The sequence below is a fragment of the Choloepus didactylus genome (assembly GCF_015220235.1).
Source record: "Choloepus didactylus isolate mChoDid1 chromosome 25 unlocalized genomic scaffold, mChoDid1.pri SUPER_25_unloc1, whole genome shotgun sequence".
NCBI lineage: Eukaryota > Metazoa > Chordata > Mammalia > Pilosa > Megalonychidae > Choloepus > Choloepus didactylus.
Window position 1 is genome coordinate 2,585,141 of NW_023637606.1, and position 26,806 is coordinate 2,611,946.

Below are 26,806 nucleotides of genomic sequence, written 5' to 3' on the forward strand. Positions count from 1 at the left end.
ACAATAAGCACCACGAGGGGGAGGCTGGTTAAAAAACCGTGTTACATCCGTGCAATGGAACTTTGCAGGCGGTAACAAAACTAGGGATTTAGTTATTTTGACAAGGAATCAATCATTTTCCAGCCCCGGTGATCTAGGGCGGCAATGCCTACAGCTGCCACTAGAGGGCAGCTCAAGACCAAGAGACTTGCCTTATGGACTTGATCTATCCATTAGGTTATTGGCAATTTTCTTTCTCCTCTCCCATTTCTCTCTCTCTCTCTGTGTCTCTCTCTTTCTCTCTTACAGTATCATAGTTTCAATTATTTCTTTATTGTGAAATATAACATATATACAAAAAGGTGATAACTTTCAAATTACAATTTAACAAGTAGCTATAGAATAAATTTCAAAGGATGCTATTGGTTATAGTTCTACCATTTCAGTGCTTTCCTTCTAACTATTCTAACACTCTAGCAACTAAGAAAAAGAAAATTATATAGAGATTCAGTATTCATAGTTCTTTGTTAAATTCTATCTTGTCTGTTGCTACCCCTTCTCCTAGTTTAATCACTTTCCCAATATTCAGGGATGTCTAGGCAGTGACCACCGAACTTTCTCATATTGAATTAGTGATGTTGACTTTATGGGAAAAGGGGACACATCTGGTTGATGTTCTTGAAGAGGCTGTTGCCTCTGGGTTTTGGGACTTAGCTGGCATAGGAGTTCTCTGGACCCATCTCTTTTTAACAACAACAAAAAATTACATTTATTACTATCCTTTTCTCCCACTCCCTTCCCCCCCTAGGCAAACACCTCAAGTATTTAAGTGTTTTATTTATTGTCCTTGAAAAATGTAATTTGTTTGAGGAGCCCCTATTTGTAACATAACATCAAAAGGTATCAGGCTTCGTTTCTTACTTTCTTCATTCATATTTATGATTTTTTAAAATGTTTTAGTTCACTTCTGATGGAAATTTAGCCTACACCCAGGCAAATGCATATATTACGAACATACACAAATCAAACCCATCCACGTGACCAAGCTTTCTCACCCCACCCCAAAACCCCCCGTTCTCTCCCCTTCCAGCCTCAAGGTCTCCCCTGGCCAAGCACTGAGCTGCTCACTCTCGCCCCAAATTAGTGTGGCCTGTTCTGAACTTCGTATACATGAAATTGTGTCGCATGTCACTTTATTTTGCTCAACATAAAGTTTGTGCAATTCATCCATGTTATTTTTGTAGCTCAGGGGTTGGCAAATGTTTTCTGTAAAGGGTCAGAGAGTAAATATGTCCAGCTCTGCAGGCCAAACAGTGTCTGTGGCAATTATTTCACTCTGTAGTTGATGCTAACGATGCCCCAGACAATACATAAAGGAATGGGTGTGGTCATGTGCCAATAAAACTTTATTGACAAAACACAAATGAGGGGCTGGATTTAGCACAGCCTGCAAATTGCCAACCCCTGATGGTTCTTTTTCATCCCTGGGTAATATCCCATCAGATGAATATACTGCAATTTTTTCATCTTTTCTAGAGTTGAGGGGCACATAGTTTATTTCCAGTTTGGGGCTCTTGTGGACAAAGCTGCTATGAACATCTTTTGGTGGACGATGTGGCATTTTGTTGGCTGTGTCCTTGTCTATTTTTTACTAAATAGTGACAAACTGCCTCTCTGAATGGCTGCCCCAGTCCACACTCCCAACACTGAGCCCCTGGGCTCCCAGATCCTCACAGCTTAGCCAACCCTTGGCAATAATCTAAGCTTTCTAATTTTTGCCCCTCTAATGGGTATAAAGTGCTCTTGGGCCTGGCTGCCTTTGGGCTTTCTGCTCTAAGCAAGACATTTTTCTTGCACTGGTTATAAGAAGCAGAGCCACCATATTGCACTCCTGCTGGGGAAACTTTCCCATGGGGACTTCTTGGAACTCAATTAGACTAGAATGAGAATGGCAACCCTGCAGCAGCCCTGGGCAGAAGTTCCTAGTGTACTCCACGTATCAGCCTGTTCATTTCATCTCCCTTCTCGTCTTCTGTCTTTCTAACTCTGATCGTGGGGAGCTTCACTGGACAGAAATCTTTGATTTTGACGTCATCAAATTCACACGCTGCTACCTTCTGGTTTGTGCTTTGGAAGCTTGGTTTAAGAAGTCCTTTCCCCCCACATCATAAAGCTGTTCTATATTTTCTTTTATTTACCTTCCAGCTTTACCGTTCACATCGTCCTCAATCCAGGTAGCATCCACCTGCACAGGTGATGCCAGGTAGGGCCGATTTTCCCAATGCCATCAACGAACCACCTGCTTTTTCCCTGATGGCTTCCGGGGTCCTTTATGATGTACGAGGGAGGGTTTCTGTGTGCTCAAAGCTCTGTGCTTGGCCTATTTGGTCATTGCAAACACATTTCCGTTTGTGAGGTCGGGACGATCTTCATTTGACAGATGGGGAAACTGAGGCTCGGGGAAAACGAAAATCTCCTAACGTCACCCGGTGGGAGGATGAGGTAGGACTCAGGACCAGAACCCGGGGTGGAGTTGACTGTTTTCTTACTTTGATTTCTAGCTGTTAGTCTAAAGCAGGGGTCCCAACTTGTCCTGTAAATAGCCAGAAAGCAAATATTTTCAGCTCTGCAGCCTGGCTCTGCCATTGTAGTGGGAAAGCCGCCTCGGACGTCATGCACATGGGTGGGTGTGGCTGCGTGACAAAAAAACTTTATTCACAAAAACAGGTGGCGGGCCGGACTGGTGGGAGGGGAGAGGAGACGAAAGACGAGGAGTCAGCCTTGAAGATGTGGGGGGAGGGTGTTCCAGGCAAGGGAACAGCATGTGCAAAGGCCCTGAGGCAGGCCTGAGCCTGGTATGCTGGGGGAGCAGCGAGGAGGCCCATGGGGCTGGAGCGGGAGGAGGGGAGGGCAGGGAGAGGATGGGGCAGGGCGTGCAGGGCCTGGTGGGCTGCAGGGAGGACTTGAGCTTTTCTCCGGAGGAAGGTGGGAGCCATGGAGGGTTGTAGGCAGAGGAGGGATGTGCCCTGACTTGATGCTCATGGGCGCCCTCTGGTGGCCACGGGAAGGACAGCCAGCCGGGGCGGGAACCCGGGGACCAGGGCTGGTCCAGGCGGAGGTAGGGGACGGGGGAGAAGTGCGCAGATTTGGGGTGCAGGCTGCAGGAAGGAGAACAGATTTTATCTGAAGGGCGATGGGGAGCCATGGAGGGTGTGATCCGCAGAAGGACATCTGTTTTAACGGAAAACCCTTCTGCTGCCAAAGCCTCAGTCTCCCCATCTGTAAAACAGAGCTCTCGGGACCCACTGACACACATACAAGAGCAAGTTCCCATGGGGTGCCCCAAATGCAAGTTTGGGGAGTTGGATGAAGGACTGGGTTCTAACTCTGGCTCCACCATTCACTACAGTGTGATCTTGGGGTGGTCCCTTCCATCCCTTAGACTCAGGTGCCTCATCTGATGTGTGGGATTTGCCATCACCTCCCCCAGACCCCAAAGTTGTGCTGATGGGATTAGAAATGACCTACACCCAGAGCCTAGCCGGGGACCCCCATGTGGGAGAGCCTCCGAGATGATAACTGGCCATTGGGATCAGGCAACTTCCTTTCGGAGAAGACAGGGGACTTGAGGGGAGACGAGGGATGGAAAGGGGAAAGGTCAGAGGTCCACAGGGGCAGAGACCCCTTCTCCTGAGTCTGCATCCTTAAGTCGGGGGCTCCCAGAAGAAATACCCGGTGGGTTCAGTTCTGCAACCAGGAAGGAGGTTTGGGAGGAGAGAACAGGTGGCCAACATGGGAGTGAGGTTATGGGGTGTGCCACGGGCAGTTTGGGGGTTATCTGGGGTCTGGGAGCCTCCAGTGCCCCCTCCCTGTCTCCAGGACCCCCCAGACACCTGCCTGGGATAGTCAGGCTGGGAGTTGGGGGCGTGGGAATATTCCCGGCATGCCTGCATCCGGACACAGCTGAGGCCGTGACCTTTCTCCCAGATCCCGGAGCTGAGTAATCGTTGACCGGAAAAGTTAGTCCATCACCTGGGTGCCTGCAGCCCACACACCTGGGGGTTGGGGTGGTCACTCCTGGGGGGCTTGGGCTTGGTCCCCAGGCTGTCTGCTAGAAGTGCGAGTGTCCAACCCATGCAGCAGGGACTCTGATGTAACTGGGACTGGGATAATGTCCCCCCGTGACCCCACCACACTCTCGGTGCCCCCTCCCCTCCCCTTGCACCCCCAACACCCCCAGACTTTGACCTCTAACACACCTGTGCCTGGGAGAAGCCACTCAGTCCAGACAGGTAGCTTTGACTTCCAGGGGAGGTTCCAGGTTGGAACTTTAGCTCTGTCACCTTTTTTGCAAGGTGACCTTGAACAAATCACTCCCTCCCTCTTTCCAGCCCCCGTTTCCTGGTTTCCGAGGCTAAGATGCGAAGCTGACACAGACTGAACACGGAGTGTGGTCCTGAGGGGCTGCCCAATACACTCACAGGGTTCAGGCGCCTTCCTCAGAGCATTTATTGAGCACTGACTGTGTGCAGAATCTAGAATATTCTAGACGTTGGAGATACCGCAGCAGACGAAAGAAAGGAGCATACTGAACATGGAGCATGGTCCTGAGGGGCTGCCCAGTACACACACAGGGTTCGGGCATCATCCTCAGAGCATTTATTGGGCACCGACTGGGTGTGCAGAATTTAGAATATTCTAGATGCTGGAGATACAGCAGCAGACAAAAGAAGTGAGCATACTGAACATGGAGCGTGGTCCTGAGGGGCTGCCCAGTACACGCACAGGGTTCAGGCATCATCCTCAGAGCATTTACTGAGCATTTATTGAGCACCAACTGTGTGCAAAATCTAGAATATTCTAGACTCTGGACATACGGCAGCAGACAAAAGAGAGGAGCATACCTGCTCTCACGGAGCTGGCGTTTCAGGAAGGGAAGCAGACAATCCACCAAAAAACAATGCAGAATGTCAGATCATGATAATTGCTCCAAAGAAAAAGCAAACTGTCCTTAGATTTTATCATAGTTGCTATGGCTACTGTTTATATCCAATGAATAGTATTTGTGGCCCAACTTCCAGCTTCCTCCGTCATCTCTGAGGTGTTCATTTAAGCAGCACCGACTGTATTCCATGCTCCTAACCACCCCCCCAAGCCCACTCCCCAGGAGAGAAATCATGGCCATTCAGGGAAGGTGAGTCCGACGTGGGAGCAGAGCTGGACCAGGGGGCACATTTCCCTGCCCCCTGACCCCCCAGCCCCGGACCCCCTGAATCTCCACAACTGGGGGGTTGAGGGGGGCTGGGCCCCCCCAGGAGGGAAGTGACAGGGCAGGCAGCGGGGCAGGGCAGGGGGGAAGGGGGCATTCAACCCTGCTGGAGAGGACTCATTGTACCAGCGAGTGTATAAACCAGCCTCTCCCTCTGTTTACTTAATTCAGCCCGGCTTTTCCCCCTCATCCATCACTCTTTAATCACCGTGTTAATGGGGTCGGGGGGTGGGGTGCTCCGGGCCTCTGCCAGGTGAGGGGGGCTGCTACCCAAACTGAGCCTCCCCTCCCAGTAACTCCAGAGCCGCCAATCACCCGCCTGCCCCATGCCCTGCTGCACCCCCCCCCCCCGCCCCCGGGCTCTCAGGGCTCCACTCTGAACCTCGGTCTCTTCCTCCAGAAAATGGAGGTCCTGATAGTTGCCTGGTGAGCGCTCAATGAACGAGGCTGTTTGCTATTAAGCCCAGAGGTGTGGCTGCTGCAGCCACCCCCACCCTCCTGGGCACCTGCGGACCAGCCGGAAACCCCCCAGACATGTGTCCACAGTGCTCTGCAGGCTCGGCCCCCAGACGGCCCCCCAGCACCATGAGGGTGGCATCTGGCTGTGCCATGCTGCTGACCCCAAGCCGGCCCTGTCCCTCACTGGGACTTGGTCTCTCAATCTGTGAAATAGGGGGGCCAATTTCATCTAACCCCCAGGACAGCCCCCCATGGGACAGGGGCCTGATCTCTAGCCGGACGGGCTGGGTTCACATCCCAGTTCCTCCTTGACAAGTTTTGCACGACCCAGGGCAAAACCATTCACTGCTCTGTGCCTCAGTTTCCCCACCTGCAAATCGGGGGCCATCATAGTGTACCCCTCAATCCTTAGGAAGCCTTTAGATTTGCTGATAAACCATCACGCTTCCATGTGTTTAGGTATAAAGCGTTAACGTATCCACGCAAAAGAAAAGAAAATAAGGACCCACGAAACGAAATGAGCTGGGCCCATGGCTGGGAGGGTAAACTGAGGCTGATATCCACGGGAGTGTCGGGGGCACAGATTGGAGCTGAAAATTCAAATGCACCATCTCCCACCCCCCACTCCAGGGATTCCCGCAGAGAGGGGCATGGGGACAGTGGAGTAGTGGGTAGAGCATGCGGTCTCAGTGGACCACTGACCGACCTGCTCTGAGCCTCCATTTCACGGCTCTGTAGAATGGGACCCAGGATGGATCTGGGAGGGACAGCGAAGTCGGGGTGCCCGGCCTCCCCAGCTCCTCCCAGGGCGGGGCCTGCCCGCCTGGCGCTGCCCCATCTTTGCATAACTCGGCAGGAAATCAAGTGCCAACGTCTCCCTGCCTCTAACCGGCTTCCTGCGGTTACCGACCCACCTTGGGTGCCAGGGCTTGCTCCCTGCCCCCTACTCCGGGACCTCACCCCAAGGCTTCCTCCCCAAGGGATGTGCCCCGCCCCCCAGGCCCTAGGCCGCTGGCTGTGTGACTCTGGACAAGCGTCCTGCCCACTCTGGCCTTGGGGCGTCCACCGGGATGTGCCCGTTGGCTGCCGATGGCCGTCACCTCCTCCTCCTGCCCTGGGCTGACTGCACACTGGCACCTTCCCACTTACAGCTGGATCTGGGTGTCAAAGGGTAAAGGTCAAAGGCCGAGGAGCCCCCTTTGCAGATCCAGAGAAGCAGGAGTTTTCCCCCAAATGGTGGAAGGGAAACATCTAACTTTTCGGAGCAGCTGGCAGGGGCTGCCCCAACCCCCAGAGGGAGGAGGAGACCCCAGACCCGCCCCGGAAGGGAATGTGGAGGCCAGGGAGGGGGTCTCCGGAGACATGGAGGGAGTCTCTGGAGACCCTCTGCCAGGCACCAGGGCAGCTGGCCAATAAGGACAACCATAATCAGCAGAAGTTCGTCCCCAGATTTCAGATGGAGAAACTGAGGCACGGGGCAAGCGGCCACCTGCTCTCAAGGCCGCACAAGGTGGCAGAACCAGGGTTTGAAGCTCCAGAGTGGCTTTGGGGGGTGAGGGAAGGAGGCCTCAGCTGGGCTTTGTGGGGCCGGACATCGCCATCGCGTCCTGTGTCTGCACTGGGGCTGGGATCCCGCATGTTAGCAAAGGCCTGTTGGGCAGGTGGGGAAACTGAGGCCCAGAAAGCAGAAGCAGCTGTCCCAGGTTGACACAGTGAGAAGATGCGGCTGAGGCAGGCCAGGAAACGGGCTAAGTGGTGCAATAATGGGGGACATGGAGGAAGTGTCAGCGTGTGGGCAACCCCCAGCCCTGGCCACCGTGGGTCTGTTTCTCCCTCAGAAGGGAGAGATGCCAGAGAGACGTGAGTGGGCTCCCAGAGGCTGGATCCCCAGGGATCCACCAGGAGGGTGCGGTGGCCTGGCGTGTGTGGACAGGACCGGGAGTTCTGGGTGGAGCCTGTGCCCGTACCCGGGTGCCCGCCGGGCAGATTGGCTGGGGGGAGGCTGCTCACGGTCACCCCTGGGAGGTCTGGGCTCCAGCCGTCCAGCTGCAAAAGCAAAGCATGTGGCCAAACCAGGATTTGAACCCTGATCAATCTGGCTCTTTCCACGACCACCGGAGGGTGGTGAAGACTCCCAGGGTCGCAGCTCCTGGCTTCCACTTCAAGAGTCAACATCCATCTGCTCTTTGCTCTGCACAGAATGTGTGAAAAGAGGAGAAACATTGGGTAAATTCCCTGACTTTCATATTTCCAGATCTGGGAAGTGCTACCAGTTACCTAGCCCCAGTCTCTCCTGCTGCTTTGCTGCCTCCACCCCAGCTGTTTGGAAGATCTAAAGGGATGAGTTCAGAGAAGCCCCGAGCCATGTTCAAGTCCAGGCAGCCAGTCAACAGCTGCACAACCCACTTTCCGCATGCAATTTGGGTCCCATCACCAGGTCTCTCAGGGCCTGGGTGCCAGTCTGGGAAGATCTGGTGGCTGTGGAGACCTGGCCTCAGTTTCCCCATCTGTAAAGCTATGAGGAGGACCGTGTTAGAATGCAAAAGGGCTTTGCATTCTGTTTTGGCACCTGTTATGTTATTGTGATGATGTGAGTGAGCAAGTGACACCCCTGTGTGCAGGGGTGTTGGCCGAAACACTGCAAGCACGGGTTGCAGGTGCCGACTGAGGAAAGTGGGCGCTGGCCTCAGATGCTAGGAATGGCTCCCTGGAGTGTGACGGGTGGCTCTCCCCCCTGGCTCCAGTGGCGTCCTGCTCCCCCACCCCAACACCCGTAAGAATTTTTACCGAACACCTACTGTGTGCTCTTGTCCAAGCCAGGGCTGCCTGGTGAGGCTGGGACGGTGGTCACGGGTCCAAGGGTAGAGAGCTCAGAGGTGGGACCAGGGGCTTGGGGGAAGGGGTGGGCCTGGGTGGGACTCAGGCTGGATGCGTGGCCCTTGGCAGGTTCTTTGGTTCAAACATCTGGAACACAGGGCGAGAAGTGGCCTTGGCAAGGGTTGGGAGAAGGACTTGCACGTAGAAGATGTGTGGTGATATCCAGTACATAGTAGGTGCACACTGAGGGCGGGGTCTGGCACACAGTAGGTGCAGGACCAGGGTGGTGCCTGGCACATAGTAGGAGTATAATAGGAGTGGTTTTTGGCACATAGTAGTTATGTGATAGACGTGGTGTCTGGCACATAGTAGGTGCACTATGAAAGCAGTGCCTGGCATACAGTAGGTGACAATAAGAGCATTGCGTACACACAGTAGGGGAATGGTGAGGGCAGTACCTGGCACACAGTAGATACAGGACCAGGTCACTGCCTAGCTCACAGTAGGTGCATGATAGGAGTGACACCTGGCACGTAGTAGGTGCATGATGGGCAATGCCTGGCATACAGTAGATGCACAACAAGAGCATTGCTGTGCACACATTAGGTGCAGGTGCGTAACCAGGGCGATGCCTGGCATACAGTAGGTGCACAATAAAAGCATTACTGTGCACACAGTAGGTGCACAACCAGGGAAATGCCTGGCATACAGTAGGTGCACAATAAGAGCATTGCTGTGCACGCAGTAGGTGCACAACCAGGGAAATGCCTGGCACACAGCAGGTGCACAATAAGAGCAGTGCCTGGCTCACCATAGGTGCATGAAAGGAGTGGTGCCTGGCACACAGTAGGTGCATGACCGGGGTGGTGCCTGGTACATAGTAGGAGCGGTGTCTGGCACATAGTAGGTGCACTATGAAGGCATTGCCTGGCATACAGTGAGTGCACAATAAAAGCATTGCTGTGCATACGGTAGGTGCTTGTTGAGGGCGTGCTTGGCACACAGTAGGTGCATGGTCAGAGTGGTGTCTGGCACACAGGAGGTTCCTGACAAGGGCAGTACCTGACATAGTAGGTGCACGACCAGGCGGTGTCCAGCACACAGTAGGTGCACAATAAGAGCATTGCTGGGCACATAGTAGGTGCACAGTGAGAGCAGTGCTTGGCTCACAGTAGGTGCATGATAGGAGTGGTGCCTGGCACACAGTAAGTGCACGATAAGGGCAGTGCCCAGCACACAGTAGGTGCACAATAAGAGCATTGCTGGGCACACAGTAGGTGCACAGCAAGCCGGCCGCACTCTTTGTCCCAACCTCCAGGGGATGTGGAGCCGCCTTCCATAGGCCTGGCCCACAGTAGCAGGTTGAGAAATGTTTGCTGAGGAAACCGCCACCAGCCCATTCCTTGCACACAGCGTCTTCCAGTTTCCAAAGCCGTGTGACTACTACCGCAGCGTCCCCCTGCCTCGCCGTTGAGCAGTGTCCCTGGGCTCCCCGCACACCCCTGCCCACCATGACAACCCAAACTGTCCCCAGATATCGCCCACTGTCCCCTGTTCTATAGCAGTTTCCGTTTAGCAGAGGTGGGAATTGAGGCCCAGAGAGGGTCGGGGACTTGCCTGGGATGCACAGCACTTTGGGTGGGTGGCATAGGCCTCCTGCAGCCCCGGCTGCCCGTGCCAGGCCCACCCCCGGCCGGGCCAGGGTTCCAGGAATTGGCAGCAGGAGCCCAGGGCCCGCGTCACAGTTACCAAACCCGAGAGCGTCTCACTGGCATGTCTGGGCACTGCCACCACCTTGGGCCCACGGGCAATGGGATGAGACAGAAAGCAACACAGAACTGGGTGAGAGGACAGACGTGGAATCCAGGCCTTGCATGAGCAGGGGTGGCCCAAGTCAAAACTCGGCCCCGAGGGGCTGTCAGAGGCCCCTAACCCATGGCTGGTTCTGTCCTGCCGGTGAGAATGTCCCAGGAGGGCCCCACGCCAGACAAAATCAATGGAAGCCACTGGCCCAGGGACACAGCTCCATGCTGGGTCCCTCAGCCCCCAAACCCCTGCCGTCTCCGTCGTTTCTAGTCTGGCTGGGGGTCATCCCGGCTCCAGTATCTGTCTCTGAGCTGACCTCACCTTATCAGAGCTAGAACTGCGCTTTTAAAAAAACGCAGTAAGTTCTTAAACATTTATTGAGCGCCTCCTGCATGCTAGACACCGAGGATGAAAAGATAAAAGAGGTGGATGTGAGGGAAAGTCACACTGGGGGATCTGGAGGAAGGGTGTTCTGGGCAGAAGGAAAAGCCCATGCAAAGTCCCCGAGGCAGAACGGTGCTGGGGAACAGTGAGGGGGCCCGGGTGTCTAGGGTATTTTCCACAGCCTGTAGGCGGCATGTCGCATCCTTCTGCCTACAGCTCTCCATGGCTCCCACCTTCCTTAGGGGAAAAGCCCAAGTCCTCCCCGCGGCCCACCAGGCCCTGCACGCCCTGCCCCGTCCCCTCCCTGCCCTTCCCTCCTCCCACTCTCCTCCTCGCTGCTCCTCCAGCACGTCAGGCCTGGTCCTGCCTCAGGGCCTTTGCACGGGCTGTTCCCTCTGCCTCAAAAGCCTTTCCCCAGATATATATAACAGAGCTCCCCCTCACATCCTCCACCCCATTTAAAATTGCAGCCATCCCCCAAGCCTGGATACTTTACTTGCACATCTTGCATTTTGTCTCTTTTCTTCCCTGTTGCATCCCTGTGCCTAGAGCCACGCCTGGCACACAGCAGGCACTCAATAATTATTGGAGAATGAATTACCCAAAAGGTGGTTATAATTGTTTTTGCCCCCCTCCAAGTTTCCAGCTCAGGTCTTGTCCTCTTTCCCTCCCCTGCACCCCAGGGTATGTTGAGCTGGGAGAGAGACGAGCAGCTGGGGGTGGAGGATGGTGGGGCAGGGGTCCCCCAGCATCACAAAGGTCTGCGAAGGGCTCCCCACCAGCCCCGGGCACTGGTGGGAAAGTAGCTGCCTCCATTGGCTGTCGGCCCTCTTACCACGTGGACGGCCATTTGTATGTCCATTTTAAATCTGAGGGAGAAGAGCCTTGCGGTGCACGCAGAGATGAAGGAAAACCCGAGAAAGGGAGAAGGGGTTGAGGGGGGCCCCGGACGAGGGATGGGCGTGAGTGGAGGGGGACTCAGGGCCCATGTTCCACTCCAGGTCACTCAGAGCCCCCACTTCCTTCTGGGGCAAGGGGCAGTTGGAGGGGGCAAGTGTGTGCCGTGGGCCAGGTGTGGGGTGAGAGAGCCCCAAAAGGGGGGACAGCGAGGCTGTGAGGTGGCCTGGCACTATGGGGCATTCTCCTGCAGGAGCTGCTCAAGGAGATCACTCATTCATTTCCTTAGTAAACATTTATTGGGCACTTCCTGTATGCAGGGTTGTGCTGGGCTCTGGGGACAGGGCCTTCTTAGGGCCTTCCCTGCCTTCTTGGGGGGGGGGTCCCAGCCCAGTGGGGGATGGGGGGGACAAAGTCACAGGACCCGAGCCACGATGGGGAACCCACAGGTGCTGTCAGAGCCCCAGGGCTGGCACCTGACCAATCCGGGAAGGCTCCCTGGAGGAGGCGGCTTATCCATTGCAACTTGAATGATACTTAAGAATTAACTAGATGGTGGTGGGGGTTCGGGGGGTGGCAAGGAAGGGAGTTGAGGTAGAAGGACCCACCTGGGCAAAGTCCCCAAGTAGGGAGGTGACAGGCTTTCCAGTCACTGAGAAGTCCAGGGTTTCAGGCACGTGAAGTTGGGGGTTCAGCAGAGCTGCAAGAATGGGTCACGATGTCGGTGCAGCCTCCAGACGGCCCCGTGAGGGTCTCTTACGTCGTCCCTGTTTTCCAGAAGCTCAGGGAGAGATGGCTCTGGGCTCTGGGCCACACATTGTAAAACTGATGATGATAAATGTCATGCTACCATGAGTGGAGAATGGGGTATCGAACCCCACTTCCCTGTTTGTCCCTTTGGAGGGGATGACTACTTGGCTCAATCAAGGGAGGTGGGTCCCCCTTCCCTTGGGACCCCGTTATTTTCCTGCCCTGGGGTCTCCCGTCCCTACGGACCAGAGTTTCCCACTGCCCTCAGGATGACATTTGGGGCCGGAATATTCTCTGGGGTGGGTTTGTCCTGGGCATTGGAGGGGGTTGAGCAGTGAGCGTCCTTGGGGTCCCTGCTTACTCAATGCCAGGAGCACCCCCTTTTCCCAGTCTTGACAACCTCAATGCCCCCAGACACGGCCTGGTGTCCCCGGTGGGGGGCAGGGGGCAGAAGCACCCCCAGTGAGTCAAGGACCATCAGCAGCAGGACAAAAAAGGTGGGGATGCTTCTACCCCCAAAAAAAAAATAATAAAAATAAAACCAAAGTTCACCTGTCTTGGGAAGTTACCCAGAGATGTCCAATCACACCAGTGCTTCTAGTGTGAAATTACTGTCCCCAAGGCCATTGGAACCCAGCCCTGTTTCCTTCTCCATACACAAGGCGGCGGCCGTGTTTGTTTTGGGGGGAAAGTTTCGAGGCTGGAGCTGATCCTTGCCAAGCCCTTGTCTGGCTCTCAGTCTAGCTAGCTCTGGAAGTCATCCAGCCGGGGGTCCCTTCTTGGGAGATGGAGGAGATGGGTCTTTGCCGGCGTGTGTGCAGACATTCAGGGGGTCTCAGACCCCCACCCGGCCCGGAAGCCCAGCTTGGCTCATCTAGGGAGGCTGGGGCCCAGGCCAGCCCACCCCGTCCATTTCTTGCCCACGAAACCCCAATACTGCGATGGCAGCAGACAGAAGTGGTGGCGGGAGAGGGCTGGCCTGAGCTGAGCCCTGGAGCAGCCCTTCCTGGGGGGGGGGGGGTAAACTGAGGCACAGGGCCCCTGCATGCTTCTGTGCCCCGATTGGTCACCTCACTCTTGGCAGAGGATGGCGCCAGGGAGGGTGGAGGCCTGGGCCCGCTGCCATGTCGAATTCCTCCTAGCAGCAGTGGCAGCGGTGGCGGGAGAGGGAGAGGGTTTTTTGTTTTGTTTTGTTCTGTTTTGTTTTTCCAGCAGAATCCAAAGGAGGAGAGAGGGCTGCTGGCAGGCAAAAGGGATTGGAGTCTAGTCTGGGCCCTGCTTGCCCTGGAAGTCACACTTCCAGCCCCTCACCGGGCCTAAGACCCCCATCCTCGGCCCCCATCCTCAAAGTATGCAAAGAGGAAAATGAGGGGGAGCACTAGACTTGGCATTCGGAGCTCCAGTCTTTGGCAGTTGTAGCTGCTACCAGATACTCACCAGGCCTCCCTGCCTCCAGCACTTTGTTTAGGCTGATCCCTCTGCCTGAAATGCCCTTCCCAGCCTTCCTTCCATCTTGGGTATCTGCTAAGACCACCTGGGAGCTCGGCTTGGGTTCCCCCTCTGCACCGACTGGAGCATGGGGAGCACCTTGGAGCTAGAAGCCAAAGCAAAAATCGTTATCTTGACCCTTTCTTATTTAAACCGCGATGCTGTGTTCTCCATGGATTTTTTGCATTAATATTTTCTAATAAACTTTACTTTTAGAGCAGTTTTAGGTTTACAGGGAAATTGCACCAAAAGTGCAAGGCGTTCCTATATACCCACCCTGCCCCCTGCCCCAATTTTCCCGACTGTCAGCATCTGTCATTAGCGCGGGATATTTGTTACCATGGAGAGACTGATATTAATACATTACTAGTTAGTGACATAGAGTTTCCATGAGGCGTCCCTCTTTGTGTTGCACGGTTCTAAGGGTTTTGTCCCGTGTCCACCGTTTCGGGATCATACAGAATCATTTCAGCGCCCTAAAAATGCTCCACCTGTTTCTCTCCACCCCCACTCCCCAACTCTTGGCAACCCCTGATTGTTTTACCATCTCTATACTTTTCCCATTTTCAGAATGATACAGCATGTGGCTTTTTCAGAGCAATTTTCACTGGAAAAGGTGCATTTAAGTTTCCTCCATGTCTTTTCGCAGCTTGAGAGCTCGTTTCTTTTTCATCGCTGCATAATATTCCCTTGCATGGACGTGCCACCGTTTGTTAATCTGTTCACTTTGGAAAAACATTTGGTGGCTTCTGATTTGGGGAAATTATGCACAAAGCTGCTATAAACATTTGCGTGAAGGAAATTTTTTGTTTTTTTTTAATTTTATTTTTAATTCCGGTAGAATATACACAACATCAAAATCATTGTATCCATTTTAAGTGGACAATTCTTTGACATAAAGTACATTGTAAATATTGTGGTGCTTTCACCACTATTTTCAAACAATTTTCATCACCCAAACCGGAATTCATACTCATATAGCAATAATTCCCCACTGCCCCTCTCGCCATCCCTGGTAACTGCTATTCTGCTTTCCGTCCCTATGAATTTGTTTATTCCGAGCATTTCATATAAGAGAAATGATACGATATTTATCCTTTTGTGTCTGGCCTATTTCATTCAACATGATGTCTTCAAGGTTCATTCATGTTGTCACGTATATCAGAACTTCACTTCTTTTTTATGGCTGAATAATATTCCACTCTCTGACGGACCACACTTTGTTTCTCCATTCAACTGTCGATGGACACTTGCGTTGCTTCCACATTTTGGCTACTGTGAATCACGCTGTGATGAACGTCGGTGTGCAAATATCCGTCCGAGTCCCTGCTTTCAATTCTTTGGGATCTATATCTAGGAGTGGAAATGCTGGATCACATGGTAATTCCAGGTTAAACTTTCCAAAGAACCACTAAACAGATTTCCACAGCGGCTGCACCATCTTACATTCCCACCAACCATGTATGGGGGTGCCTATTTCTCCACATCCTCCCCAACACTTGTCATTTTCTGTATTTTTTTTTTTTTAAATAACACGGGCAGGTTTTTGTGTGGACACAAGTTTCCATCTCCTTTGAGTGAACTCCTAGGAGCCCAATAGCTGGATCGCACGATGGGACCTTGCTTAGCTTTATAAGAAACTTCCGGACTGTCTTGCAAAGCGGCTGGGCCATTTTGCCTTCCCACCAGCACTAGATGGTGTCCCCGCTGCTCCCCAGCCTCGCATCCATCTCTGTACCTCTTGAGGTCACTGGGAACTGGTTTTGGGGCCCCCAGCTCCAACAGGACAGAGGGGAACATGTTGGAGCCAGAGCCCCAAAGCCAAATCATGGAGACGGATCCTGTTTTTGTTTAAACTTTGCCAATTTGCTCATCGTGGAGCTTTTGCTTTAATTTTGATTTTTGGAATTTTTGCATTAAAAGATTCTTTCTCTCCACGACTGAGGATTTGGCACCCTTTCTGGTCCTGGCACCCCGTTTGTGCCAGGCCCAATCCAAAGCCTGGCAAGCAACCCAGCATGGCAGGGAATCTGCAGATCTTTCTTCTGGATCTGTCCTCCCTGGAGACGGCGCCAAACAGGCAAGAAGCAGGAAGCGTTGGCGGAGGGAGCCCAAGGCATTGTGGGCCCAACAGAGTGGGGGACACGTCTAACCAGGTCACTGGTCCCACGCTTCCGGAAGCTTCTGCAGTGAGCGTGCAGAGAAGTCTGGGGTGCCCGGTTCCCGCCTGGCCCCAGAGTCCGCCTTGGAGGACACCACCCTGGCAAATCTGGCCACATCCACATTTGTCTGCTGTGTGATCCTGGGCAAGCGATTTCCTTCTCTGGACCTGAGCCTCTGCCAGTCCCCTTGCCTGCCCCCAGGGAATGTTTTGTGCAGCCAGTGAGATAATAGCTGGAAAACCACTTGCTCCGCTGCCTACACAATGTAAGTTGTTATTACAGGGCCTCCTGTGAGCCTCAATTTCCAGGTCTATAAAATGGGCCTAATCATACTTGCCACTGTTAACCTCTTGGAGTTCCAGACGAGCTAGTGAATGCTCTTAGATTCAAATCCTGGATCTCCCACTTGTTGGCTTGTGGGCCAAATCCACTGCCTCCTGTGTTTTTGTACAAGCATAGGCTAAGAATTGTCTTTACATGTTTAAATGGTCGAAAGAAATCCAAAGCAGAATAATATTTCGTGATGCGTGAACATTAGTGAAATGCACATTTCTGCGTTTGCAAATAAAGTTTTATTGGCACACAGCCGTGCCCACCCACGGATGTATTGTCCAGCGCTGTTTTCCACTGAGTTGCATAGTCCCAATGGGGACCGTCCACCAGCAAAGCCGAAAATATTTTCACTATCCGGCCCTTTTGGGAACAGTTTGCCGACCCCTGAGTTAATGTATGATAAGCACCTTGAACACTGCAGGGCACCAAATGAGCTTGGTGTGCTGAGCTGGCTATTGTTGATTAAATGGGGTACACTCCAAAGGAAAAAAGATCATGTTCTATTTTTCTCCCCTGCAAACATGGCTTTGTGAGCATTTCTCCCATGCCACTCACAATAACTTGGAACCTGAGTTGTTCTGCCATCTTGCGGAATTTTCCCGACAATCCCCCACTGTTGGGCACTTAGGTTGCTCCCAGTTGCTAATGAACAGACTTGTGTCTCAAGCTGGGGTCCTTTTTGCATAACCCTGCTACCTCCTGTCCTGTTCTAGGCAATTTGCAAATATCCACTTACTTTATCTTCACTGCAACTGCTGGGATGATTCCTCACTTTACAGATGGGGAAACTGAGGCTCAGCAAGTCGAGGTGGCTCACCCAGGGTCACACTTCTGGGATTTGAACTTGGAGCCATTTTCCTCATTCCTTAAAGTTGAGACCCGGGAGCTGAATCCCTCTGCTGGAAGGAAGCAAGCATTTGAAGACTCCATCCGCCTTTCCTAGATAAAGATGGGACTCGCTTGAAGCCAGAATGGTTTGAGGCTTGCAACCCAACAGTGGCCTCTTGAGGACAGGCCTTGGATTCTGGATGTCACCAGGAGAATTGGCCACCCCTACCCTGATGCAGAAGCAATGATCTCTGGACAGAATCCAACTGATTTGATCCCACGCCATCTCCGACCTGCTACTGCCCCCTTGGCATGGGCCTGGGGTGTGTGGGCAGTTGGCAAGCTAAGTGATCAGCCAGCGGAGGTTGCCTTTTTTGGGGTGTTCAATCTGTCACCCTCACAACCTCCCAGCACCCCAGGAAGCCCCCCTGGGTGACCACAGGTCAAGCCTTGTCCATCTTTGATCTCAGTTTCACACAAAGCTGGTCTTGTCACTCCACTGCTCAAAAGCCTCCCATGGCTCCCCATTGCCCATTGCAAAAACAGTCAAACTCCTCCAAGCAGCTCACAAAGCACTGAATGAGCCAGCCCCTCACCTTCTCCACTCCATCCCCACCCTTCACCCACCCGCTGCCATCTGATTGGCACTGTCTCCACACTTGGCCCTGTCTAAAATTATTTACTTGCTTTCTCTTTGTTCAGTCTCTTGCCACTGGATGTGGAGCAAGTGGGACTCTCAATCCCTGCTGGTGGGAATGTAAAATGGTACCAGCACTTTGGGAAAAATTGGCAGTTACCTAAAAAGTTCAACCTACCTACCTACCGTGAGATTCGGCCTAGGCAAGATTCCCAGGATTTTACCCGAGAAGTGAAAGCACATGGCCATATAAGGACTTTTACACAAACATTCATAGCAGCTTTATTTGTAAGGGCCTCAAACTGGAGGCAAATCAAATGTCCTGAGTGGAGAAGCAAATGTTAGCATTTCCATACAACGAATATTACACGGCACTAAAGAGGAATAAACTGTGGGAATATGCAACGATATGGAGGAACCTCAAAATAATTACACTGCAAGAAAGAAACCAGGCACAAAGGAGTTTTATTGGCACACAGCCACACCCATTTATTTCTGTGCCATCTATGGCTGCTTTTGCGATGCGATGGCAGAGCCAAGGATCAAGTAACTTTGGGTAGCAAGTAAGTAACTTTCTGAACCTCAGTTAGTACCCACATCTGTAAAATGGGGTCAAATAAAGCTCCTATCACATAGGTATAGATGTCTGTAGCTATAGCGCTGTGTGTCTTTGTTTACATTTTTCTTACACAAATATTAGAAGTGTTTCTTTATCATGCACCAATTGGGATTGTTTTTTCCATCTATAGCAAAGCATCTTTGGGATTAGTTCATACCAGTGCCACAGTGGAAAGCACCAGATCAATTTATGATTCTTTTTTTAAAAATGACATTTTAAAAGAACTTTAGTCGCTCCAAAGCATTCATTCATTCAACAAATATTTATTGAGCACCTGCTAAGCATGAGGTGCTGTCCTTGGTACTGGGTTTGCAGCTATGCACAAAACAAACTCTTTGCTACATGCAGTGGACGTGCTGCTGCCAAAGCGTTTTTATTTGGAGTTAGTTATTTAATTATTTGGGGAGCTTTGGGTACTGGGATGAGTTTAAGTCCAGTCTTTGCCTCATGATCCACTCTCATCACTTTTCCTTTCATCGGTCAACTTTAAGATTTGCTAATAGAATAAACACCCACCAACCTTACTCCGCCAGGATAAACAGGATTTTAACAAGAATCCACACCCCAAAATGCTTCTCCCCCATCCTGCTCCTTGGTGTCCCTGCCCCAAAGCTAGCCACTCTTCTCAGTCTGATGTTTATCATTTTCTTGCTTAAAAAGAATGGCACTATGGAACTTTGAATAGGAAGTGAAATACGGTAGGTTAGTATAGGCTGGAGTGAAATAGTGACACATCCCAGAGCAATTTGGGCAGATAATAAAAAATATATTTACAGCCTCCCCCTCCCGAGCCCCGAGGATCTGGGGGAAGGTGTGGATGTGTTGGACATCCTCACCTGGACTGGTGTTGATGTTGTCACAAACATTGGAACTGGTGGTTTGATGTGCTGAGCCCTCGATCATGGGACTTGCCCTTATGAAGCTCATTACCACAAAGGAGAGTCTAAAGTTGTATGTAATGGTGCCTAAGAGTCTCCCCCTGAGTACCTCTTTGTTGCTCAGATGTGGCCCTCTCTCTCTCTAACTGAGCCATCTCGACAGGTGAACTCGCTGCCCTCCCCCCTACGTGGGACCCGACTCCCAGGGGTGTAAATCTCTCTGGCAATGCAGAATATGACTCCCAGGGATGAATGTGGACCTGGCATCGTGGGACTGAGAGTATCTTCTTGACCAAAAGGGGGATGCAAAATGAGACGAAATAGTTTCAGTGGCTGAGAGATTTCAAATGGAGTCGAGAGGTCACTCTGGTGGACATTCTTATGCACTATATAGATAACACCTCTTAGGTTTTAATGTATTGGAATAGCTAGAAGTAAATACCTGAAACTACCAAACTCCAACCCAGCAGTCTGGACTCCTGAAGATGATTACATAATAATGTAGATTACAAGGGGTGACAGTGTGATTGTGAAGACCTTGTGGATCACACCCCCTTTATCTAATGTATGGATGAGTAGAAAAATGGGGATAAAAACTAAAGGACAAATGGGGTGGGATGGGGGGATGGTTTGGGTGTTCTTTTTTCACTTTAATTTTTTATTCTTGTTCTGGTTCTTTCTGATGTAAGGAAAATGTTCAGAGATAGATTGTGGTGATGAACGCATAACTATGTTATCATACTGTGGACAGTGGATTGTATACCATGGATGATTGTATGGTGTGTGAATGTATTTCAATAAAACTGAATTTAATAAAAAAAAGAAACTAACCCACAAAATAAAGTAGTACAGATTAAAAAAAAAAAAAAAAGAATGGCAGTGTTGAACTGCAACGCAGCAGCCTTGATTCTTGAAGACAGTTGTATAACTATGTAGCTTACATGGCGTGTGTGATTGTGTAAACCTTGTGGCTCACACTCCCTTTGTCCAGTGTATAACTCTCCCTTTGTCCGGTGAGAAAATAGGGACAAAAATTAAATGTCTAATAGGGATGGAGGATGGGATGTTTTGGGTGTTCTTTATTTGTATTTTAATTACTTTTTTTTTTGAAGTAATGAAAATGTTCAAAAATTGATTTGGTGATGAATGCACAACTATATGATGATACTGTGAACAATTGATTGTAAACTGTGGATGATTGTATGGTTTGTGGATACATCTCAATAAAATTGAATTTTAAAAAATAAAATGAATTGGAAAAAGAAAAAGAATTGCATCTCAAGTATGTATCCCCTAAAAGAATATTGTTTCATTTTAGTTACTTTAACTTCATTAAGAGGGTGCCATGCTGTGTCTAATATTTAGGGGCCTCTTTTCCAGTGGATATTATGTCTCCAAGTCCACACATATCATTGATGTGTACCTGGTGACCACTGCCCTGGCTTCTGACAAATATACAGTTGAATGAATTTCCCCTAGTGCATTCCTCCATCCTCTTGGCAATGGGCATTTGAGTTGCTTCTGGGTTTTTGCATTTTGCCCAGAGCCGCGATGACCTCTCTGTGGCATGTTTTCTGGGGCAATGATCAGGAAAGATTGTTTATCTGGGCTATGTCATGCGGCTCATGTATGTTCATTGTTGTGATTAAGGTCAGTCTGTCTTCCAAAGTGGTTGCCCCAATTTGCACGCCTATCAGCAGTGCAGCAGAGCCCTGTGGATCTGTTCCTTTTTTATACTTGATGTTGTCGGACATTTAAAATTTGGTGGCAATGAAATGGGGGTAAAATGGGGTCCCATTGTGGCTTTGTTGTGCATTTCCTCCATAATGAGTTTGGACAACTCTCCATGTGCTTGCTGATTATCTATGTTTCATCTTCTGTAAAATACCTTTCATGCCTTTTGCATATTTTCCTTTTGAGAGGTTTTTGTTTCTCTTTTTGGAACTTCATTCTTTTTGAGAGGCTAGATCACATTCCATTGGAAAGCTATACCGTTATTTATAACATTCATCTCAACAGGGGTGAAAATTGGTCCTTGGAAGGCAAAAGGATATGTTACTCTTCTCATATACAAAGCACAGATAGACATACAGTATATAAACAAATATGCATTATATCCCTGGCATTAAATTTTCATGGGGATGATTAGGAAAAAAAAAGTTTTGAAGAGCTCTGGGGGGGATTATAATGAGAAAAAAGTCTGAGAAACACAGATTTATAGCATTTTCCATGAGGACACTGAGATGAAACTCTTTAGGATAGACTTTTTTCAACTTCAGGATAGACTCCCAGAATTTGGACCAAAAGGTCTGAACTTGTCTTGGGTCTCAGCCATCCACCCAAAACTGCTTTCTCAACTCACACACACATTCACCTCCAAGCAATTTATGAAAATGCCTGTCTCACCACATCCTCACCAGCACTGGGTATTATCAGTTTAAAAACTCTTTACTGGCTTGATGAGTGCCAAAGTGTAGTTGGTTCTTATTGTTTGTTTTCCTTTCTCTGGTTTCAGAAAGGCTGGATGTTTTAAAATACATATGTGTGTTAATCAGTCTGCTTCTTGAGAATGTTCTAGAATGGAAGAAAGGAGGGCAGACACACCTAGAGAAAAGGGCAGCCTTAGTATATAGTGGCAGAAACTCAGCTGAATTGTGTCTTACACTTCGGTGGAAAGCAGAACTCGAAAGTGATGAACTTGGATATCTTGCCAAGGGGGTTTCAAGCAAAGTGTTGAAGTTTCAGCCTGGTTATGTCTTGCTGCTTATGGCAAAATGCAAAAAGAAAGAAAAGAGATTGAGAGAAGAACTGTTAAATAAGAAGGAACCAGAGCTTTGGGAAATTCCCAGCTTATCCGGATTGCAAAAGAGGCTAAAATTAGGAGATGCGTTGTCAGGGAAGCATGCTCTGGAAAGAGAGAGCCGTCACCACTTGCCAGCTGGGTTGCCTTGGGCAAATGGCTAAACCACTCTGAACCTCTGTATCCTCATCTGTGAAATGTGGATGGAGGGCATAGCAGCCCGTTTCTAAAGGCTGTTGGGAGGGATAAAAGAGTTGTCTCACGGAATGGAACTCTGGAAAGGAAAGGGGTCCTGAGCCTTTTACCAATTCCCTTCCGCCTGACTTGGGGTCTCCTGGGGAAAATGGCAGGTGGGGTCACTATAAACGGAGCCCTGGGCGCAGCTGCCTCTGTACCCTCCGTGACTGTCTTCTGGACCCCAATCCCAGCCTGACAGTTGTCAACCCATCCCAACCCTGGCCTCCTCCAGGATACCTAATTCCCCCAGGCAAGGGAGGAATTGAGGGTTCAGGCTGGGGGATTAGGGGAGGCCGATTAGAGCTGGACTGATGGAGGAGGAGGTCTCTAACCCTCTTAACTCTTTCCTCCCCAGTGCCTGAAAACCCACCCCTCTTCCTCTGGCTTCAGGTCGATGGGCAGGGAGACCACTGCCAGGCTCTTCCCTGCTCCCTGCAGCGATAACCTTGGAGAAAGAGTCACCTTTAGGGTCCTTGGGCTTCTGGCTTGCTGGTTTTCCTCGGGGAGGTGAACTCCCCTTTCTGAGCCTGTTTCCTCATGTGAAAAATAAGGAGAAGAGTATGCACATGAGACGAGGAAACCTCAATGAGTAAAGAATCTGGCGCTGAGCTAGCACTCCAGGGAAGGCTGAGCTATTTATCACTTAGCCAGTATTTATTGAGCACCAACTATGTACACAGGACTTTTGCCGACCCCTCGGCGGCCCGAGATTTCCCAGGCCACAGCGAACCGCGGGCGCAACTTTTAGGAGCCCCCAGGACCTGGTTCTCCTGCTGGGGTGCCCCCCTGCCCTCAACCCCGGCGTTCTCCCTGGGGTGCGGTGGGGGGGAAGACATGTCCCCAAAGGGATCCCTGAATTTCCCGGGGCCCCACGGGGGCAATGGGGGCGCAAGCAGTAGGGAGAGGGGCAACAGACAGAAGGCCGAGGACAGATGCCCTCCACCCGGCCAGGCCCGGGCGAGTATCCTCTCCAGACCCTCCCCTGGCTGGGCCCCGACGCAGAGGCTGCGGGGGGAGAGGGGAGGGGGCGGCGCCTACTCTGCGGCTGGCGGCGGAGGGGGGACTGCGGGAGAGCTCTGGGGAGGGGGGGCGCTGCGGCACCGCGTCCCAGCCCGCAGAGGCCCGCGCGGCGGGGGCGGGGGCGCTGACCCGCCCTGGCCCGGCCCCTCCCCCGCTGCGGAAGCCCCCGTCACTAACTCTGATGGGGGAGGGGGCGCCCTCTCCCCCCACTCGGGGCCACGGCGCGCGCTCCCCTCCTCCCGCCCCCGCCTGGACCCCCGCGGGACCCCCGGGGGAGCCCCGCTCCCCAGGTCCGTCACCCTCCTCGGCTTCCGAGTCTGTCTGTGTCCCACCTGCCCGCTGTGTCCGTTGTGTGTGACTGTTGGGCAAGCGGGGACACCTGCGCTCCCCGGCCAAGGCCCGGGGTGGCTGGTGCGCTGTCCTGGGGGAGGGATTCTGGGGGTCAGCGTGGGGGTGGGGGGCCCTCCGTGGTCTGGGGGTGTCCGCATGTGAGACCTTGGAGGCTGGGGGCATCTGGCGGGGGTGACACCCGCAGGCTGTGCGTGTGCATCGTGTTCACGGCACCCTGCAGGAGGTGTGTGGCTGAGACACCCCCGGGGCTGCGAGCGCGGGTCCCCAGGGCGATGCCCGCAGACTGTGTGTGTGTGTGTGTGTGCGTGTGTGTGTGTCTGTGTCTGGGCCGTGCCACCCGCAGGCGCCGAGTGTGTGGGTCTGCGGAGGCCCCTGTGAGTCTATCAGACTCGGGGGAGGCCCGCGAGTGGCCCCGAGCGCGCGCGCGCGCTTGTGTGCTTGTGCGTGTGTGTGTGTGTGTGTGTGTGCGCGAGAGAGAGAGCGCGCGCGCGCGGCGGCGAAGGTGGAACCGCTCCCTCCGCAGCGCGCCCAGCCGGTGCCCCGCGCCACGCCGCCGCCGCCGCTCCCCGGGCCGGGGATGGAGCCGCCGCAGCGCGGAGCCCCGCGCGGAGCGGCCTGAGACGCGGGCGGCGCGCGGGACCGGGGGAGGGCGGGCCGAGGGGAGGGTCCTGCGGGCCGGGGGGGCGGGCGCGGCGCGCCCCCTCCCTCCCGCGCTCGCGCCCTCCCCCGCGCGCCCTCCCTCGCCGCCGCCTGCCGCCGCCTCGGGCGCCCCTCGCCCGGGACCCAGCGCGCTCGCTCCGGCGCCGGCCTCGCCTCGCCACAGCGCCATGGTACGTCGCCTCCCCACTTTCGTTTCCGCCCGGGGAGTTTTTGGGGTGGCGCGTGGGCTCCGGGCGAAAGTTGCAAGGTCGGGGGGTGGGGGGGGACAGGGGGCGGGAGCCGCCTGGGGGGAGGGGCTCGATGCTGGGGATGCCCCCCCCACGCCCCCCTCCCCAGCTCGTCGCCTGGAGGACACCCCCCCTGCCGCCAGTGCTCCTTCACCGGCTGGAGGCGGAGCTGGCTCGCGGGGTGCAGCGGGGAGACCCCAAGTGGGGGGCTTCTCGCGGGCGCCGCGGAGTTGGTGGGGAGGGCGGGGCTCCCGGGAGAGTCCCCCCCACACACACCCGGATCCGGGCCGGGCCCCCCGCCTCCCACCCCGGCCCGCCTGGGCGCGGGAGGGCGCGGCCCGGGGCGTGCGACCCCCCGAGCACGCAGCTCGCGGGGCCTCCCTGGCCGGGGAGGGGGCGCCGGGCGGGCCCTGCGGGGCGGAGGTCGGCGCTGTGCCCGCGGGGTGCCCGGGTCGGGGCGAGCGCGGCGCGCCAGCTAGCGGAAAATGGCCGCTGCGGAGAGGGGCGGAGAGCGCGCCGCGGCCGCCGCCGGGAGCCTTGAACTTGGAGCCGGAGCAGCCGCCGGGCTGGCCCTCGGCGCGCGCAAGCCCCGCCCCCGGCCGCCCCCCGCCCCGCCGCCGCGCGCGCGCGAGGTGGTCCCCGGCCCCCCAGGGGGGTCCCCAGGGCTCCTCCGGGCACGCCTCGGGCCTGAGGACATTAATGGCTGCACTTGGGGGTTCCGGGTGTCCCGCTCCGCCGGCGTCGTCGGTGGTATCGGCACCTGGAGGTGTGCGTTTGGAGACCCCCGTGTGCTCCCGCCGGGGCAGCCTGGGCGTTGGTGGAAGCGATTGTGTGTCTGTTGCAACTGGTGTCGGGTCCTCTCCTTTGGGTCCGTGAGGCTGAGCATCCACGTGCTTGTGTATGTTGTGTGTGTTGTGTGTGTGTGTGTGTGTGTGTGCGTGTGCGCGTTAGAGCAGCCTTCCAGTTGCGTGACTGCGGGACAGTGTTGTGAGTCTCTGGGTAACTGTGCGAGTGTGCTGTGCGCCCCTGGGGTCCCGGGTTGTGTGTCCTCGTGGCCCTGACGAGGCCCGGGGTGACAGTGCTGCGTGTCCCCGGGTGACTGCGGGGCGTCCCTGTGTGGGTGTGGGGCGGTGGAGGGGTTGCCGCTGAGGGGAACTGTGTCATGTGGCCGCGTCCCCGGGGACTGTGGGCTTGTGACTCGTGTGCCCCTGTGGCTCGGAGTGACTCTGTCCCGGGGGGGGGGTGTACTCCTTCCTATTCCCGCCCCCCCCTCCAGTTTCTTTTCTCCTGTAACTTCGGGGGGTGGGGGGAAAGTGGGGGTGCTTTCTCTGGGGTACCCACGCTCCATCCCCTCACCTCACACCCTCCCCCTCCTCTCCACTTCCCTCTGCCCCGAGGTCCCCCCATCTGGGCGAGCCAAAGGAGGTCCAGACTCGAGGTGGCGCCGGGACACGGTCGCTCGGCGGGCGGCGACGTCGCTTGCTGGAGGCTGCGCGTGCGCGGGGACCTGCCCCGGAGGGAGGCGGGAGGCGGGGTCCCCACCCTGCCGCTGTCGGGGAGGTCCGCAGGGATGGGTGGGGGCGGCGGCGCTGGGACTGGGCTGGGCCCAGAGGGATAGCCAAGGAGAACCCTGTCACCACCCGGACTCCGGAGTTGGGGAGCCCTGAGGGCCACCCCAACCCTCACCTCCCAGCACTTGCCCCGGAATGGACCCCAAGTTGTTTTCTCACCTCCAGGGGGATCCCCACCACTCACCCTCCCCCAGCCCTTTTATATAATTAAATGCAAAAGCCCCAAGGCTCATCAGGGGTGGCTTTTTCTTTATATACTACCCCCTCCCCCGAACTTTTGGGGGTGTTTGGGAAGGGGAGTCCCACCTTGACACACACACACACACACACACACACATGCACTCTGGTAAACTGCTCCAGCTCAAGCCCCTCTGCTCTGCCCCCCACGCCCCCCTCGCGGTGTGCGACCCACGACCCGCTCTGACAGTGCCTCTGTCCACACCCGCTGCCTTGTGACAGCCAGAACGCTGACTCCACATCCATAACTCACCCCCACCTCTGCAAGTGCACACACAACCACACACACTCGCAGACCCACACAGAGACACAGACAGACATACTCAGACTCAGGTACCTGCAGTTGTTGGGGGGCAAGACACCCACATTCCTGCCAGGCCATGACCTTGTTAGTGAG

The 26,806-nt window shown here is 53.8% G+C and overlaps 1 protein-coding gene across 1 annotated transcript in view; it reads left to right on the forward strand.

Moving 5' to 3' along the window:
• The first annotated feature begins 24,300 nt into the window (after positions 1 to 24,300).
• Positions 24,301 to 26,806, forward strand: part of NFIC (nuclear factor I C) — a 58,565-nt gene continuing 56,059 nt past the window's right edge. Inside the window, exon 1 of the mRNA XM_037824247.1 lies at positions 24,301 to 24,544. Within this exon, the coding sequence (XP_037680175.1) occupies positions 24,542 to 24,544 (3 nt within the window). The 5' untranslated portion in view covers positions 24,301 to 24,541. The remainder of the gene's footprint in view (positions 24,545 to 26,806) is intronic.